Source organism: Meleagris gallopavo, chromosome 6, assembly GCF_905368555.1.
Source record: "Meleagris gallopavo chromosome 6, MGAL_WU_HG_1.1, whole genome shotgun sequence".
NCBI lineage: Eukaryota > Metazoa > Chordata > Aves > Galliformes > Phasianidae > Meleagris > Meleagris gallopavo.
This window is the reverse complement of record NC_139409.1, coordinates 14044225-14060000: the sequence shown is the minus strand read 5'-3', so window position 1 is coordinate 14060000 and position 15776 is coordinate 14044225. Positions and strand designations below refer to the sequence as shown.

General features: G+C 40.7%; 1 protein-coding gene across 9 annotated transcripts in view; it reads right to left on the bottom strand.

The window, feature by feature from the left end:
- The window catches only part of EPC1 (enhancer of polycomb 1), a 58999-nt gene that overhangs the window by 2237 nt on the left and 40986 nt on the right, over positions 1-15776 (bottom strand). For 5 of the 9 annotated variants that reach the window (XM_085227099.1, XM_085227101.1, XM_010712475.4 and 2 more), the window contains 9 exons: positions 15113-15269; positions 13573-13749; positions 13383-13472; positions 13148-13296; positions 11605-11957; positions 6709-6792; positions 855-973; positions 687-773; positions 1-37 (listed from right to left, as the gene is read on the bottom strand). The exon at positions 1-37 is cut by the window's left edge and continues 105 nt beyond it. In XM_085227099.1, coding sequence (XP_085083225.1) covers positions 1-37; positions 687-773; positions 855-973; positions 6709-6792; positions 11605-11957; positions 13148-13296; positions 13383-13472; positions 13573-13749; positions 15113-15269 — 1253 coding nt within the window. The remainder of the gene's footprint in view (positions 38-686; positions 774-854; positions 974-6708; positions 6793-11604; positions 11958-13147; positions 13297-13382; positions 13473-13572; positions 13750-15112; positions 15270-15776) is intronic. The other 4 variants (XM_010712477.4, XM_010712479.4, XM_010712478.4 and 1 more) reach the window with 4 other exon arrangements.

The window sequence follows — 15776 nt, the reverse complement described above, 5'->3', positions numbered from 1 at the left end:
GAGCACTAACAGAATCCAGTGTCTTGGAAACAAAACCCTAAAAAGAACAACGGTGGCACACATATGTGATTGAGGCTTCCAGGAGTCGGTACTCTCCTCATTTTTAAGCTACACACATACTACTGAAACAAAAGTCCATCCATGTAAATCAGAACCTGCTCAGTCATTCTTGCAAGACTAAACTGTAGACAATTGGTACAACTAGTTAAGAGCTGAACTGCTATTTCTCTATGCACTTTTAGCTCCATCACAATAACAGAGATGAAAGTCCCCACAACTATTTAAAACGCAAAGAAACTTATTCTCAAAATCCTATGGAACAACGTTGTTTCACAGGTCAAACTGTTCTCATGAAATTCCAAACCCAGTTCAGTGCCTCAGATGTTCAGACTGCCAGTAACTTCTGAACGTTTTTAAAGACGTGTCCATCCTCAGTGCAAACACCTCACACTTCTGAACGTTAGACACTTCCACATCTGTACAAAGGACGTATTTAGAAGCTAGCTTTAGTTGTTAACTAAGAAAATACCCTGCTCTGAAGTCTCCCAGTGCCAAGAGGGTAACGACACGGCTGGAGATCTTAGCAATTCATATTCCTAAGGCTCTGAATACTTAATTAATTGACTGACCCATCTTTTTTTTTTTTGTTGTTAAGAGGGAGCAGAGGCAATGCCTGCCACACTCACCTGCAGTGTCCCTTCTAAACACTTTACAGAATGGCTATGATGTAGATTCAGGCGAAAGCCACTTTCCTGTTGGTTAGTTTCAAGGTTCTATGGCAACAGTTGACAATTAGAGATGAACCCTGGTGGGAAACAATGAGGGATAAATCATAGCACAGACAAATCCCTCACCTGTGATGTGTTGGCAGAGGAATTACTATTTGCTTGCTGTTGATGAATTTGTGCAAGCTGCTGTTTCTGCATTAGTGCCAGTTGTTGTTGATGTTGCTGGTATTGTTCGGCTGTAAATGCTGAACAAAATATAAAACGAGAAAATACTATATCAAAATATGTAGTGTTGTGTATATAAACACATCTATGTTATAGTCCTTCATACATAAATACACCCCAGCAAGTTCCTAAGAGCCCTAAAGCACCTTTATGGCAGAAAGGCCATCATCCTTCAAAAGGTTTTTCCAAACTAAGCTTCCCTTTGAGCTGTTTGTTTAAAGCACACAGCCTTGCACTGCTCTGCATTTAGCTCCAGACAACACAAAAGGGAGGGGAAGGAAGGAACCCAAAATACAACCAAAACCACACAGAACTCTAATATTAAACTAAAGTTTCACAGGTAGAAATGCAATAAACTGCCACCTTCCATTAAACTGAACTATCTGCATTAATAATAAGGCATGTTTCTATACAAGAAGGGGGAAAATGCACATAAGGCTACATCTCCAGCCCCCACAGATGACTGCTTAAAGGGAGCAAGTCAAAATAGAACATTTGTTTTAATTTTGGCTGAAGACTCTACACTGGACCAGATTATAATCCCACTACAATTCACATTCTTCTTTAAGATCTTGAAGGGTGACCCAGAATTCAGCACATGACAAATCACCTTCATTTTACCGAGCCAGTCCCCCATAAAAGCTATTTCTAAGAACAGCACTGTTAATACACGCTTAAAGGGGATGCCCAATGAAATCACAAGTGTCATTAGTTTATTGATTAGCTTCACAAAGCGTTAAGATCTTTTGTTATTCTCAACTTACAGTTCCTAAACAAAAGAACACCTGCTTTCAATTTCAAAGCAAGTCAAATCTGGAATCTGACTCTCCTTTACAAATTCAGCCAATGACACGTGTTCAAGATTCCCCTTCAATTTTATCTCTGGATTACAGAGATGCTCCCCAGTAAGTACTGTGAGCAGCACTCGCACTCCTACAATGCAAGAGAACTTGTACTTTCAGGAGAGCTCGCTACTGTATGGCAACAAACCCCACCACATCTTGTCCACTAACTGCAATCGTCGCCCGCTCATCTACTTTTTCAGGTCTGCTCACCTTCAGAAAACCTGTTTCTATCAAAACAAAACCATCTCCTGCTTCCAGATACAGGAGAAGCAGTTGTAGCCTACATATAAACATGAACAACAGGTCTAGAAAAACTGCTAAGCAAGTAAGAATTGATATCTGAAAACAAACTGCTGAACATGCTTTTCTCTAGTATACTTATGATTTTGTACAACATACTGTACAACACTGTTCCAAGTGCCCTTTTTATGCCCTGGAAAAAGTGCTACATTTTTACTTGTACTCTGGTGTATCTGCACTTGAAATTCTGAATCCTTATTCAGCTTTTACATTCAGGTGACTACTCTGTATTTCAGTAAGATTCTTCAGCAAGCAAGAATGAAGCACGCTTGTACTGCCCAAAGTGATTCCAATCAATTCCCACTATTCCCACAGCCACATCTCCTTTCAGCTGCCTTCACTTCTTCACCTTCTGAAGTCACGTTTAGGGGGACAACTTAAAACTGACATCCCTTACCAATTCCCTTACGAAAAGAAGTATCCTAGAATTCACAAACTCAGTATTTGGAGTTGGCTGTTCACAATTAAGTTCTACTGTACATAAAGAAAATCACCACCTACTAACAGGCTTTTTTTTTTTTTAAATTATCAGGAAACACAGAAGTTAGAGCAGGAAGCTTTACCACAAAGATCAGCATGCTGAAAGCTAAAGCAGCAGCAGCGGAGGCAAGAACACAGAGATGCTGTTTTGGTACGGGCCGATCCTTCATTTGTATTTATCAGTTAGTGGAAACTTAATTTAATGCTTTAATAGCCCTACAACTCCTCATGTTTAGGGTTCATCTGACAACACTCCTGCTACTGAAGGCTCCAAATATCAGCACTGTATTTTACCCCACAACATGACTGTGCAAACACTGCTTAGAAAGTTTGAGTAAGCTTAACTCTCCAACTGCCAAAGAAGAAAATGGGCAAAAAAAGGTGCATTTCATCTTTGAATTCGAAAATGAAAAGCACCCAGTCATATTTGCACACACCCAAGTGAGACAGATGGTACAGTGACACTTGGGAACTGCCAGTTCCAGGTTTTGAGCTTTAGGTGCATTTCAGACAATGGTTTATAGCCTGCTCCAAACATGCTCCAAACATTTATTTTGGAAGAAACACAAAAAATGAAGTTCTCTGAGACAAGCTATGGTTATTTAGGACAGCAGTTATTTAGTGCTTAAGTGCTTCAAATTCTTCCCAAAGTGACATTTCCAAGGCCTGTACTTTTAAAGTGTGCATCACTGCACTTTGCTAAGCAGCCCACCATCCTGCTGGCTCTTCCCTTCTGCCACACAGAGCAGGCGTGGAAGTGACAAACACCCCACAACAACTGCCACATCCTCATCTGCATCCAACTGCTTCTCTCACTTCTGCTTAAATATCCAGCACCACAAAGGGCAGCCTCAGGACGCAGTGGAACACCTGTGTTTGTCATCCCTGACAGCTCGCCCAGGTACGCCGCTGTGTCTTTCAATAAAGGTCAGAACATCCAGCAATGCTTTCTGTGCCCCTGGCACTGAAGGCAAAGACTCACTAAGTCTTTTCAAAATACCGTTTACAGCTCTATGGGAGATGCACTGTGACATTCTGACACGCCACCCTGAGTTTTACCAGCAACTGTATGGACACCACTGAGAACCCAAACCAGATCACTACTTCTGGAGACCTACAAACCAGGACAGTGAATCTTATCTTTTTCTGCTGAGTCCCACCATTAACTCACTACCACTCTTACTAGGTTTCCTCCAGTCCTGCTCTCAGTCTGCATTAAGCACTCCAGTTCAAATATAAGGTTAATGATGGCAAGGCTTTGTTTCTGAGAATTAGCATTCTCATACAAAAAATGTTCACATGTACTACATGTTTAAGTACATCCACCACTTCACCCTCCCAGATTTGTTTTCTGTAGCACACAGTTGTGGCTGGAACCCAGAAAGGCTTTCTGGTGAGATCCCCAACACATCCCCCAGCACAGCAGTGCGATGGAACCAGGGCTGTGCTGACCGTGTGTGCCTGCAGGCATAGCCCTGAACCTTCCCAAAGTCCTCCAGAGGGTTCAGGTGCCTTTTTTTTTTTAAAGCAATTAAAGTAGAATGCACTGCAGGCCAGAAAAACACAGCTGCTCATTATATGTTAACTGTATTTACTGTACAGAACATTTACTTCTTGCCTGCAAATAGCACAGATCTATTTGCCCAGGTGCCAGACTTGGTATCTGGTTTAGCATCACCTTTTCTAGAAAAATAAGTAATTAAAAATACAGCCTCTTAAGCACTTTCTCCTAGAAAGTTATTATCAATTCTCATCTTTCTTCTGTAGAAGAGCCAGGGCACAACTGAAAACCTTTCACCCCTGTCAAAGAATAGTGATGAATAGCAGTAAGTAGACTGAATATCATTTTCATTCCTAATCCTATGCTGGTCTTTATCTGTCTGCAAAACGAAGAACAAAGTAGCAGGCAAAAAGAGCTCACCCCTTCCCTCCACATCAATTATCAGCCATGCTTCTGCTTACTCAGAAAAGTACTGCTATACAGTTACACGTTCCTGATATTATTTGACACCCTCAGTACTTCACAAAATTAGCGGAGACAGCCAGCAGAACAACAGCAACTGCTGAAATTAAGAGCTTCAAGAAAAAAAACTAAAACATAACACTTGATATTTAAAGATGACAAATTAGAGACTTAAAAGTTATTACTTCAGTAGCCCTAGACAGGAATACAGCATTTACAGAGTCTTCTCTTGCTGGGGCCACAATACTAATATTTAGGGCATTTTTAGACTGTTTAATACTACAGAATTTATCAAAATAGAGAAAAACAAAACAGTTTCATTCCCTATACAGAACCCAGCCAGATCTTAACCAGCAATGCAGGTAAGAACATTATCACTTCCTGAAATCTGAACTGTCACAGCTAACAACTGCCCGCTCTCCAAGACATCTGGAGTTACTCACACAAGGAGGGCTGCCCAACTCCCTCCCTAACCTTCAATTCTGGGAGCCTTTAAGGCACCACGCAGAGCAGCACCCAGCCGCAATGGCTGCCATCATCCAGTTCTACACTGAGACAAGGCCACAGGAATGGCCCTCACCCACCTGTCAGCAGCACAGCGTTTGCAACAGACATCAAATCTCAGTACATTTCTGAACTGACAGCTGCCAGGATTTTAAGTCACACATGATGCTGTTACCTTCTTCGTTTAACCGCTTGAGACAACCTACACACCTGTTCTACAACAGAGTGCGTGCAACACTTCAGCAACAAACAGAAAATGTATTGTAGCTTACAGATCACTGAAAGGAATCAAAAGAGCACTGAGTCGCTTCGGGAATTTCCAGACAGGAACACAAGGAAAGAAATATTAGTTACTGAGCCTGACTGAATGACTGAGCCAGAATAAATGACTGCTTACAGATTTATTTAATATCTTCTGAGCAACAGTTACAAACCCTGTCAGTAACTCCAATTTTTAACAGCACAACATACAACCAGCTCACTAGCAGCATGTTGTTCTTATCATCATTTAAGTGACTGAGATGCATACTATCTTTCTGATATGTAATTACAATTATTTCTTTCTCAAATTAAGCCACTGAATATCTCTGGATTGCACAATACCTTAACACCTCTCCCAAATGCAATGGGATGCTGGTACTGAAGGAGCCCTGTCCTCAGAGCCCAGACTCACAGAGATGCTGTCAGCAGTTTCATACTGCAGCACACAACTACTGTCACAGTGCTGCCCAGTTTTCCAACAGCACTTAGTGTGCCCCAGCTCAGAAAACCACAGCCTGTGTTTCATTTCTTTGAAATTGCTAGTCCTTCCCAGAAGTGGCTGAAGCCATTTAGGATGGCTCACTGCAGCATCTGCGTAAGGAAGAAATCCCAAAGAACTGCCTTGGCTTTCTAACAGCCACAGCCCCACTCCTGACCACCCCTGCAGTGTTACTGTGAGGTGCCCTGCTTGCTGCTACTCTGCTTCCCTGCTGCAGGAGAATACAGATTAAGGGAAACAGTGACTACAAGAGCCAGCTTCCTACGTACCAGAAAATGTATCCTGGAGAGCAGAAAACATGCGAGTACTCCTGGTCCCTCTACTAGCATCCCCCCTTTTTAACCTGAATGGAAGATGCTTTGATTAAACTATTCAGGAAATGCTCCAAGCCCACCAAGTATCTGAAGAACCAGATATTCAGAGTCATTAAAAAAAAAAAAGCAACTGCTTCATAACATCAAGTTAAATATCCGTTCTCATAAGCACAGAGATCATATTGGGGGAAAAACACCTAACAATCCTTGAAGAGGATTCTCTGGCCTTTCAGGCTGAGGTGACAGCCATTAAAAAGGCAACTAATCAGTGAAAAGATGCAACACCACATAACCAAGGCTTCCAAATAATAAAGTTCTGTAACTGCTGAACTGCTGACCTGTGGGGGGGAAGGAGGACAACCCTATCTCCTGTTACAGTATTTTCCCAATAGAAACAGACAAGGGCACCACATCTCAGCTGTATGAGAGAACAATGAGTTGTTACTTACTGTTACTAACGAAGTGCATGCAAAGCGAGCATAACACACAATATTAAGTAATCCAGAACATCACATTTTTGGCTTATGAGAGACACTATCTGGCTTATACTGCCTGGTTAAGAATGTTCTACTGCACAGCAAGTTCTCACCAGTGAATTCAGAAGATTGGAGAAACTTAGAGCCATCAGAGTGATTTAGTGTTTGATGCACCAGGCCCAAAGATGTTTCACTTTCTGAAAAGAAGTTCAAGATTTATTTACTTTAACAAGGCATTATTAAGACACTATGAGAACATGAATTATTAAGCCTCTGATTACTCCTAACACAGCCTTATATTTCAGCCCACCAGAACTTAGCCTCAAGTTCCTGCTGTCAGAACTCTACAATTTTAGAGCTACAAGTTATAAGCTAGATGCCAGATGTATACGTGTACTCCCTACCCAGTGGTAGGAAAACAATCAGAAAACAATGACTAACTAATGCTTACCACTGAAAGAAAGCCAGAAGTGCTTGCTACGCATTGGATCTGGCTGCCCACCATCCTAAAAACCAATTTCCCAAGGAACACCATGGGCTACTTGAGGTACACACAGTTCACTCTACAGTCAACGTGTGACCATTCGTGCATGGAATGCAGGCAAAGTCTAACAATTTACACAAGCCCACGGATCCAACAACTCAGAGCAAGGTCTTACTCCAGCTGACTTCAAGCTGAGCAAGAAGCAGTAGTGCAACTACAGAGTCTCTGCAAAGAGACAAGTGTGCAAATGTTTCACTAAGCACCTGTCCTTCTCCCAGGTGACACCATTTCCCAGAGAAGTAGGTTTTGTTCTCAAGATTTCCTCCTTCAACTCACTCTAAGGTAGGCTATAAACACCTCTGCTACTCCCAAAGCACATGTAATCTGGAACTCATTGTTTCTTCAGTTAGGATCTCAATGTCTCAACCACAGAGGGGCTAAGAATGTTAATTCCCCATGGTAATTGAAAGGGGCTATTAAAAGCATCAGTATTTTTTACTGACCAGGATTTCCCCTCTTATAAGAAAACAAGTATCCGGGAAAGGGAAAATAATAAAGCAGACAGCAGTGCAGAACTGCTACAAGAGTTAAAGATGTGAACAGCCAGCGATGGCACGAAAGCAACAAAAAAATGCAACAGGTCCTATTGCTGTGGAATGAGGAACTGCCAAAGAGACTGACAAGTTTCCTTCAGCCTCCTTCCAGGAAAGAAGCGCCTCAGCTGGAGATAGGAGGCAGGAGAGCACAGGAAGGGTAGCAGTTACCCTTCCTGAGAACACTATAAGCACCAGAACTACCAAAAACTAGCAGTGATCCATCAAGCATCATCATGGAACTGAGGACAGAAATGCTACAAACACTTGGGAAATGAAAGCATAGCTCACCATCCCATTAAGCCCTTCAGTGTGCAAGGACAACTTGCTTTTTTCCTTTTGCACATCTTAACTTGCTTCTGAAAAGCGTCACAGCTTACTGGGATAAATACTCTTTATGAAATTCCCACATACAAAATTATTGAATACCAACAAACAACATGTAGGTAATTTTCTCCATCTCCAGTTTACAAGAAAGGAAAGGCAAGGAAAGCTACTCTGGATTCCTTAGTGATATTCTGTACGTCTGTAGGTTTGCATGTAAAGTAGCATCTCTAATACCAGAGGTAACTAAGAATTTTCAGAAAGGCTTCTGCCAAAATACACAGGCTTGCTTCCTCTCAAAGAAAGTACTATGAATTCAGCAAAGAGACTAAGCAGATCTGCAGACCTTTCCGAAGAGACACAATTTCTCCCTGAGAAGAATGCAAAAAAGAACAGAATGCATCACAGAAGCCTGGTCTTACTGCAGAGCCTCTCATCTTTGCTAGTAACAGATGTCTCTGGTATGCCCACTAAACACAAGGCTGGGTAGAACCATCTACACAGTACAGTTATAAGGGTCTCAAACTTGAGATTACCAGATGAGACACTCAAATAGCAAAGGCAGTCGTTAAGAACAAGCCTGCAGGAAGAAGTCTCCAGAACTTGACGCAGTGTAAGACAACCACCTGCTTGCCATTTGCCTGGCTAACTGGATCCATTGACTCAACAAGGAAAATGAGCTCTAGCGTACACGTGCTTCAGATGAATGTTCTTGGCTACTGCATACTCCAAATTATCAAGATATGCAAAAGCCACGTCTTAAGGATTATAATCTGGACACACAGACTCATCAATAATGGCTCCTTAAGTACTTTTGTTCGTTTTATTCAGAATGAGCATTCTCCCCACTGAAAGACAGTCAGTTCTCCACCAGAATCATGTTTTTGCACTCTTGCCTGCTTCTTACTGGTGCCCTTGGTAATATATGCCTGAAAATCTTTCAATCAGCTTCTCTTGTCAGAAGGTAAAAACACATCTTTTCTAGTTCTTCAGCAAGATGAGAAGGGGCCACCTCTCTTCAAAGGTGGTGCTACTTTTTGTGGCTACTTGATCCTGCTGCTGAAGTCTAACCTTCTGCATAAGGCAAGCGCAGTACAAGCCATGCTTCTACGTAACTCGTACGAGATGTAAACATCCCTTTTTCAGCTGACACAGAAAATCTCATGGTAACAACTCCATCTTCCATACTTTTTTTTTTTTTTTTTTAAATGCTGAGCAGTTTGACAACCAGTATCAGAACAGCTTCTGCTTCTTGAGGTGCAAAAATCATCACGAATCATCTCCTGGCTCTTTGAGGAAACCTCTCTCCACGTCTTCAGGACAAAAACCAAAGCCTCCTGTAGCCAGAGAAGAACGGCATGTCACAGCACAGCTCTTATGACTTGAGACACTATCTCAGCTTCTTGCCTGTGCTGCCCACGTATGACAGACCTGTCTATAAATGGCTGTGGAACATGATGTTTGACATCAGCATGTCTGGACTGTTCCAGGTGGAAAACGCTCAATTTCTTTAAGCCTCTTTGATATGAAACTGGATAAAGCACATCACGTGATGGAGCACAGCAACGTGGCACCTCTGCTAAGCGCTGCAGAATCTTACCCAAAGGTAAGCAATTTGGCTGGACTGCAACTCAGAGCAGCAGCAGAACACTAGTAAATAGAATGGCACCAAGGTGAACTGCTATATGCTGGTTTCCAACTCCTAATCCTAGATAATCATCATTACACCACATATAAACAGAAGAAACATGGCTATAGGAATCCAATTAAGACTGTGAATAATTCCAAGAACACAATCTACTCCATCACACTGCTAAAAGATGAATATCCAAAGATTATGGGAACTTGTTTAAAGTACTCAGATAAACATTCAATATTTAAGGCATGCAGATGAACTTCAGTTTTTCTGGAGTATATCACTCCTGTATCTAACACTTAATAAATACACATGAATCTGAACTCCAGAATCTTAAAGCTCCCAGCATTCGCTCATTTTACACTGATAAATCACTTCTATAGAATTCCAGGCACAAATAAACACAATATGCCAGGCACTTATACACGCTTCAGTGCACAGCCTTGTAATTAAACTTGGTACAAAACTCATCACCGTAAATAACTCCACCTCCTTACCTCCATTTAGGAGGTATTTCAACCACCTTTTTTAAAGGAAAACGTTCTTAAAGAATCTTTTATATGTACTCATATACACACAGACATGTTTTGAACTCAATCTGCTCATTTTTGCCAAGTCTCATTTCCAGGTATGATGCATTGCCTATCAATGTTTCAGAGAATATTTACAGAGAATAAACTATCCATTGCACAGGTTTGGTTTTCTGCATTGGGCAGATGACACTCCAGTTCTAGACATGGTTTAGTGATATGAAACCTCATTTGAGAGAAGGGCCTGAACTCAAACACCAAAAGCCACACTTAGATTACAACCCCCAGCTTTAGGCCTAACACATTTTCCTGTGACAAGAGTCATGAAAGAAGGGGTGGAGGGCGGTGCTGGGGATAAGGATCTACTCTAGGACAGCACAGAGAGGAAGCATGAAAGAAGGGAGCTGAATAAAGCCATTCAATCATTCTAAAAACAAGGAACAATTTTTAGCAAAGACAAGGGGGTGCAAAGAATTAAGATGAGGAAATGGACAAAATATACTGGTGAACAGGAGGATAAATCAGATAACAGAATACCTTTCAGCAAGTCCCCAAAACATCCCACAATCTGAGAAGTTGAGTATATGCACCTACATCCACCTCACCTCTGTTTCCCAGTTTTTTTTTTTTTTAAACTGTAACTTGAAAGGGAAAATATGATTTTACTCCTTAAGAAACTGCAGCAAAGAACTTGCAAAACTATTTGTTCTTTAAAAAAAAACAACAACAACAAAAAGAAACCCACTTCAGTTCCCTTTCTATAAAAAGGTGAGATTAAGTGACCAAAACTCAAGTTCCCTAGGTTGTATGCTAACCACATACGCACCAGCCTCTCGCTGTAATGAACCCAATACAGAGATGTTATCCAACAGTCAGTTCCTCAGTTCTGAAAGCTGGGCTCTACAAAAGCCACCTGCCACGTGCTGGTGGGATATACAGGGGACGAGTCCCAGAGCTCTGCTAAGCGTGAGTGCACACGCACAGCACGGATGGCAGTAGATGGGGTTATTTTTTGGATGGCAGATGGTATTTAGTTTTACCATGCCCAGATGAGAATTCATAAGCACACTGGGAGTTTCAACGCAAACATTTCAGCCAAACCACCACATTTCAAAAAATTTAGAACATAATCTTTGTATCAATATTTAAATCAAAGTATTTTTAATTTTCAAAGTTTAGATATCCCAGGTTAACTTCAACCCAATACAATACTGTTTCTAAACCACTTTTCTAAAATCTTAACTATATATACTAAGATAGTCTGCATAAATTCGAGATGCGTTACACTACTGTTGGCAGTAACTAAGGAAAAGCATTCTGTGCAGCAAAGATAAAAGATAGGCTGCTATCATCAAAATAAAGTATGCACGACCTAACCACATTCAGGATTCTCTGAGCCAAGTTCAGTATTTCTAAAAGCAAGTTTGTCAAAGTAAACGTACCAAAATGTGCTGAACCACTGCTACTTTTACTTTGTATAGAGGTACTGCATGTCTGGGTCCCAGGTTGTGCTGTGCCTGTTCGATTTATACCCCTGTACAGTTTCCTACAGGAGAGTTCGTCATTGTCACTGTCATGTAGGGATGGTGTCCGAGGCCTAAAGTGCCGCCATCTACATGATTTGATATTGACTAGTATCTGACTGAGGTCTTTTGAGAAAGATTTGTCCGAGGTATTTGTTTCTGAGGTATTGGCAAATTGACTGATTGAAGAGTGTTGTGATGAGGAAAGCATTTCCAAATCCAGCTGATGAAATGTATTATCGTAGTCCGAATGCGCTCTGTCTAGCAGCACCCTAAAAGAAAACAATGCAGAATTACACGGTGGCAAATACCAAAGGAAAATACCAAGAAGTCACCAGCTTGTCATGCGTGCTTGGGGAAGATACACATGAAGTAGAAGAAACCACAAAGTTGCTCCAGAACACAGAGCTTTTGAAAACAGGCACAGGAAGCATGACTCTATCTTTAGTGCTTTACAGGAAGTAGTACATTTAGGTTTCTATATTCTAGCTGTTACTGTATGAATAACTGATGTACACCATGGTGGAGCTACTGAGGCACCGCAACATCAGCTGCAGAAGTCAGGTTCGAACATTTCTGGAGTACAATAAAAATGGACCTGAAATGCTTAAGTAACTAAGTGCCCTCTTACAGCAAATTCAATGTAAGTGCTTTACTAACACACATCAGCACATCTACCATCACTCCACAAAGAACCAAAGCTATCACATCCCAATCAAGATGCCACTATGAGCCTGCAGCTCCTAACATCACCTGCTAATACACTAAGAGATTCTAAGCAAACCTGAATGCCAAACCACAATTTTTTCCAAATTATGATAAAAAAAAAAAGACTGGAAAGCTGACGTCAAGATACCCAGTGTTTATGGAAGCACACCTATACATAAAGCGATTTATAATTGTTTTTTAATCATTACAGTAGATCAAAAGTAAAATGCTTGAATTAACAGACTTGAATTCATTAAGATTTTTGGTAACATTCAGAACTGAACTTTCACTTCTGAAAATTCCTTCCAAAATTCTCCTCTATAGCAGGATTGAACTAAAAAACGTTTTCATCACAAATCTATTATTTCAACCTCCAAACACACTATGTCTTGAACTACACCAATCACTTCAATATGAAACCACAGCTAAAACCATACGTTTGTTTTCGCCTCAGAATTGAGGACTGCTGACAATAAACAAAGTTGAGAAACTTTTCAGCAAGCAATGTTAAAGCAGCATCTGCTACAAAATGGAGACACTGACCTGCTGAAGAAGCTATCAGATGGGAGTATTTAAAATATGTAATGTTTTGAGGGTTTTTTGTTTGTTTTGTGCATTTTATCTTTGCTCATTTCAGAGATAACTTTTTTTTAGAGTAATATATTTAACTGTAAGAGTACAGTTATTTTTTAAAAGTAATATATTTAAAGTGAAAACAACCAAAAAATTATCACAACCATTAGAGAGCACTCACCTTCCTCCACGGCCGACCCGCCTTCGTGCAAACCCAATACACCTCTGGGGTACTGTCAGAGTGGTTAAGCAGTATCTGTAACGCACATCTCCTAATCTTCCCTCTTTAGGGCTACTCCATGGCCAGTTGCCAGGTTGGTCTAAATGAGGCTTAAAATAATTACAAACAATTAAACACACAAGTTTTCCCCATCAACAACGCTCTGTCTTATCGTACACAAGGAAGTTCTACTTACAGCATAGTACTGACAGCCTGCTTTCCTACGGAAGGCAAAAGGACCATCGGGATCATTTTCTTCCTCAGCCTCTGAAGAACCAGACAAAACCTGCAAAACAAGCAGGGTGGGCAAGGACAGGTATTAGTTAGTGTGTGAGTTTTATTACTATTCCTCCCCTAACAGGGAGGGAGAATTCTAAAGATCCTACCTGGGAAAGGGGTTCTTCATCCGAGCTGGGGAAATCATACTGATTCAAATCTTTAGCATTAAAGACTGGCAGTGCAGCAGGACTAGTCTGTTGAGGAGTAGCAGCAGCAGATGAAGGTAAGACTTTTGGCTTCTTCTCATACTTTCTTTTGGGCCGAATAACATCGGATTTATCCTGCTGAAAGGAAAAGCAGCAGCAAGTTTTTACACACATCATTATATCAGAGTACAAAAAATAGCTCTGCAAAACTGCTATGTAAGCAAACTAAACATTAACATCTTCACTCTAGCATCTTAATAGATGCAGAAGCAGACCTTTCAAGAATATTTGTACTTCACTTCTAACAACTGAAATGTTTGATACATGAAGTGGAATTAAGCACCATTTGCTCTGTAGCCATCCCCAATAGAACTCCAGTGGTCAAGGTGAACAGCTACTCTGGGGAAGCAGTCCAACAGGTACACAACAGTGCTGTTAGGCTAACGTTCGTAGTGTTTTACACAGTGATGGGGAATCAAGAACCAAATAATGCTTTAAAAGACAGAAGCTGACCTGCTCAAAGATACCGAGAATCTCTGAAAACAAAAATTAAACTTATTTCCCCATGCAGGTTCAAATGCATTTTCTACGTTTCCAACAAACGTGCCTCTTCCGAGCTCTGAGACACCCCATCAACCCAGCATCACTCATAGATGAGTTCACTCCAGCTATCTCAAAAACAGTGTCCTGCTACCAGTGGAAGCATTGATTGACTCGAGTTATCCTGTCAGATCCCAAACAGCTCTTGGAAAATCTTGAGGTACAAGAAATCTGTGCAAGATTCAAATGTGCTTCAGCTTTTCCACTGTTATATGATGCATTTCACATGCTAAGCTGGAGGCACTGTAGATACGTTACATATGGCACAAAGCCAGCAGGAAGAAAACACAGGTTAGGTAATTCACTAACAGATACTTAATGCAAAACCAGGTAGTAAGGTTAGGCTGCGGAGGGACTTGATGGTTTTCAAGGTCTTTTCCAACCTGAGCAATTTTATGAATCTATGAAACGCAGACATACAGCATACTAGGAATATCAGTGGCTCACATGAAAATACACTAAGTCAAGCAAACCTCTGGATTAAAACAGCTGCATGAATTCACAACAGACTAAGAGTTTTATCTTATCTTTACTGAATATCTGGGTAACAAACACAGCTTTGTACAGAATATTCTAACTTCAGGGCCATTATCTGATTAAAATCAATATCAAACAGTGCAAAAGTTTAATATAACTGCAAATATGCATCTGTCTGTAGTTAATCGAATTCTAGATAGAAATTCCTTCTGTTTTTGTCCTGAGGAACTCCATTAGTTTCTAGGTTTTCATCACTCCAACAGAACAAAGCATTCTACTTCCATAGCAGCTCTGCTTGTCTGTTTCCAACACCCTAAAGCTCTCATCTCCCTCCCAGTGAAGAATATTTTCAGCAGATATATCCTAAAATGCCGTAGTTTGCTTATGTCACAGCGTATAACAACCTGTTATTGACATTACTCACTTTAACTTTATATTCTTTCAGTTCCATAGTTTCTTGATGTTTGAAAGGACTGCTGTTAGTCACAGGAATGATGGGAATAGCATAGGTAGGTTTCATTGGCTGCCGCTGTGCCATGACCTCAGACACAATCTCTCCACTGTAATCACCCAAATTATACCTGTAATTAAAAAAAAAATAAAAAAAATCACTCTTATGAATATCATAACACTGGTAAACACACACAAAAAACATGCAACAGTTAAACACAGAATAACAGTATTTGCAATTTGGGGCAAAAGGACTCCCAAGAAGCCAGCATGAAGTTCAAAAATGACTGTTGCACACGAGACAAATAGCATGCAAATTTTTATTGCAATGCCTAGTTCTGACAAACAAGGATAACTGTCCGTTAGAAAATAATGCAAAGGGCAGAAGAGGAAACAAAAACCTGAAGGAAGAACAGGACAAGTTCTTTCCCTCCTTATCTGGGGACAGTGCCACTTAAAAGAAAAAAAGTATCACAAAAACCATTCAACAGTGAGGCAGAGAGCCTTATTCACAAGCCCTCTTTGTGTAATAGCAGAGCTTTATAAGATGTAGAACCATGAAATGCAATACATTTCAAGACCTGTGCACAGTGCTAATTTGATGGTCAGTTTTAGTAATTGTGTTCTACAGTGTTTTC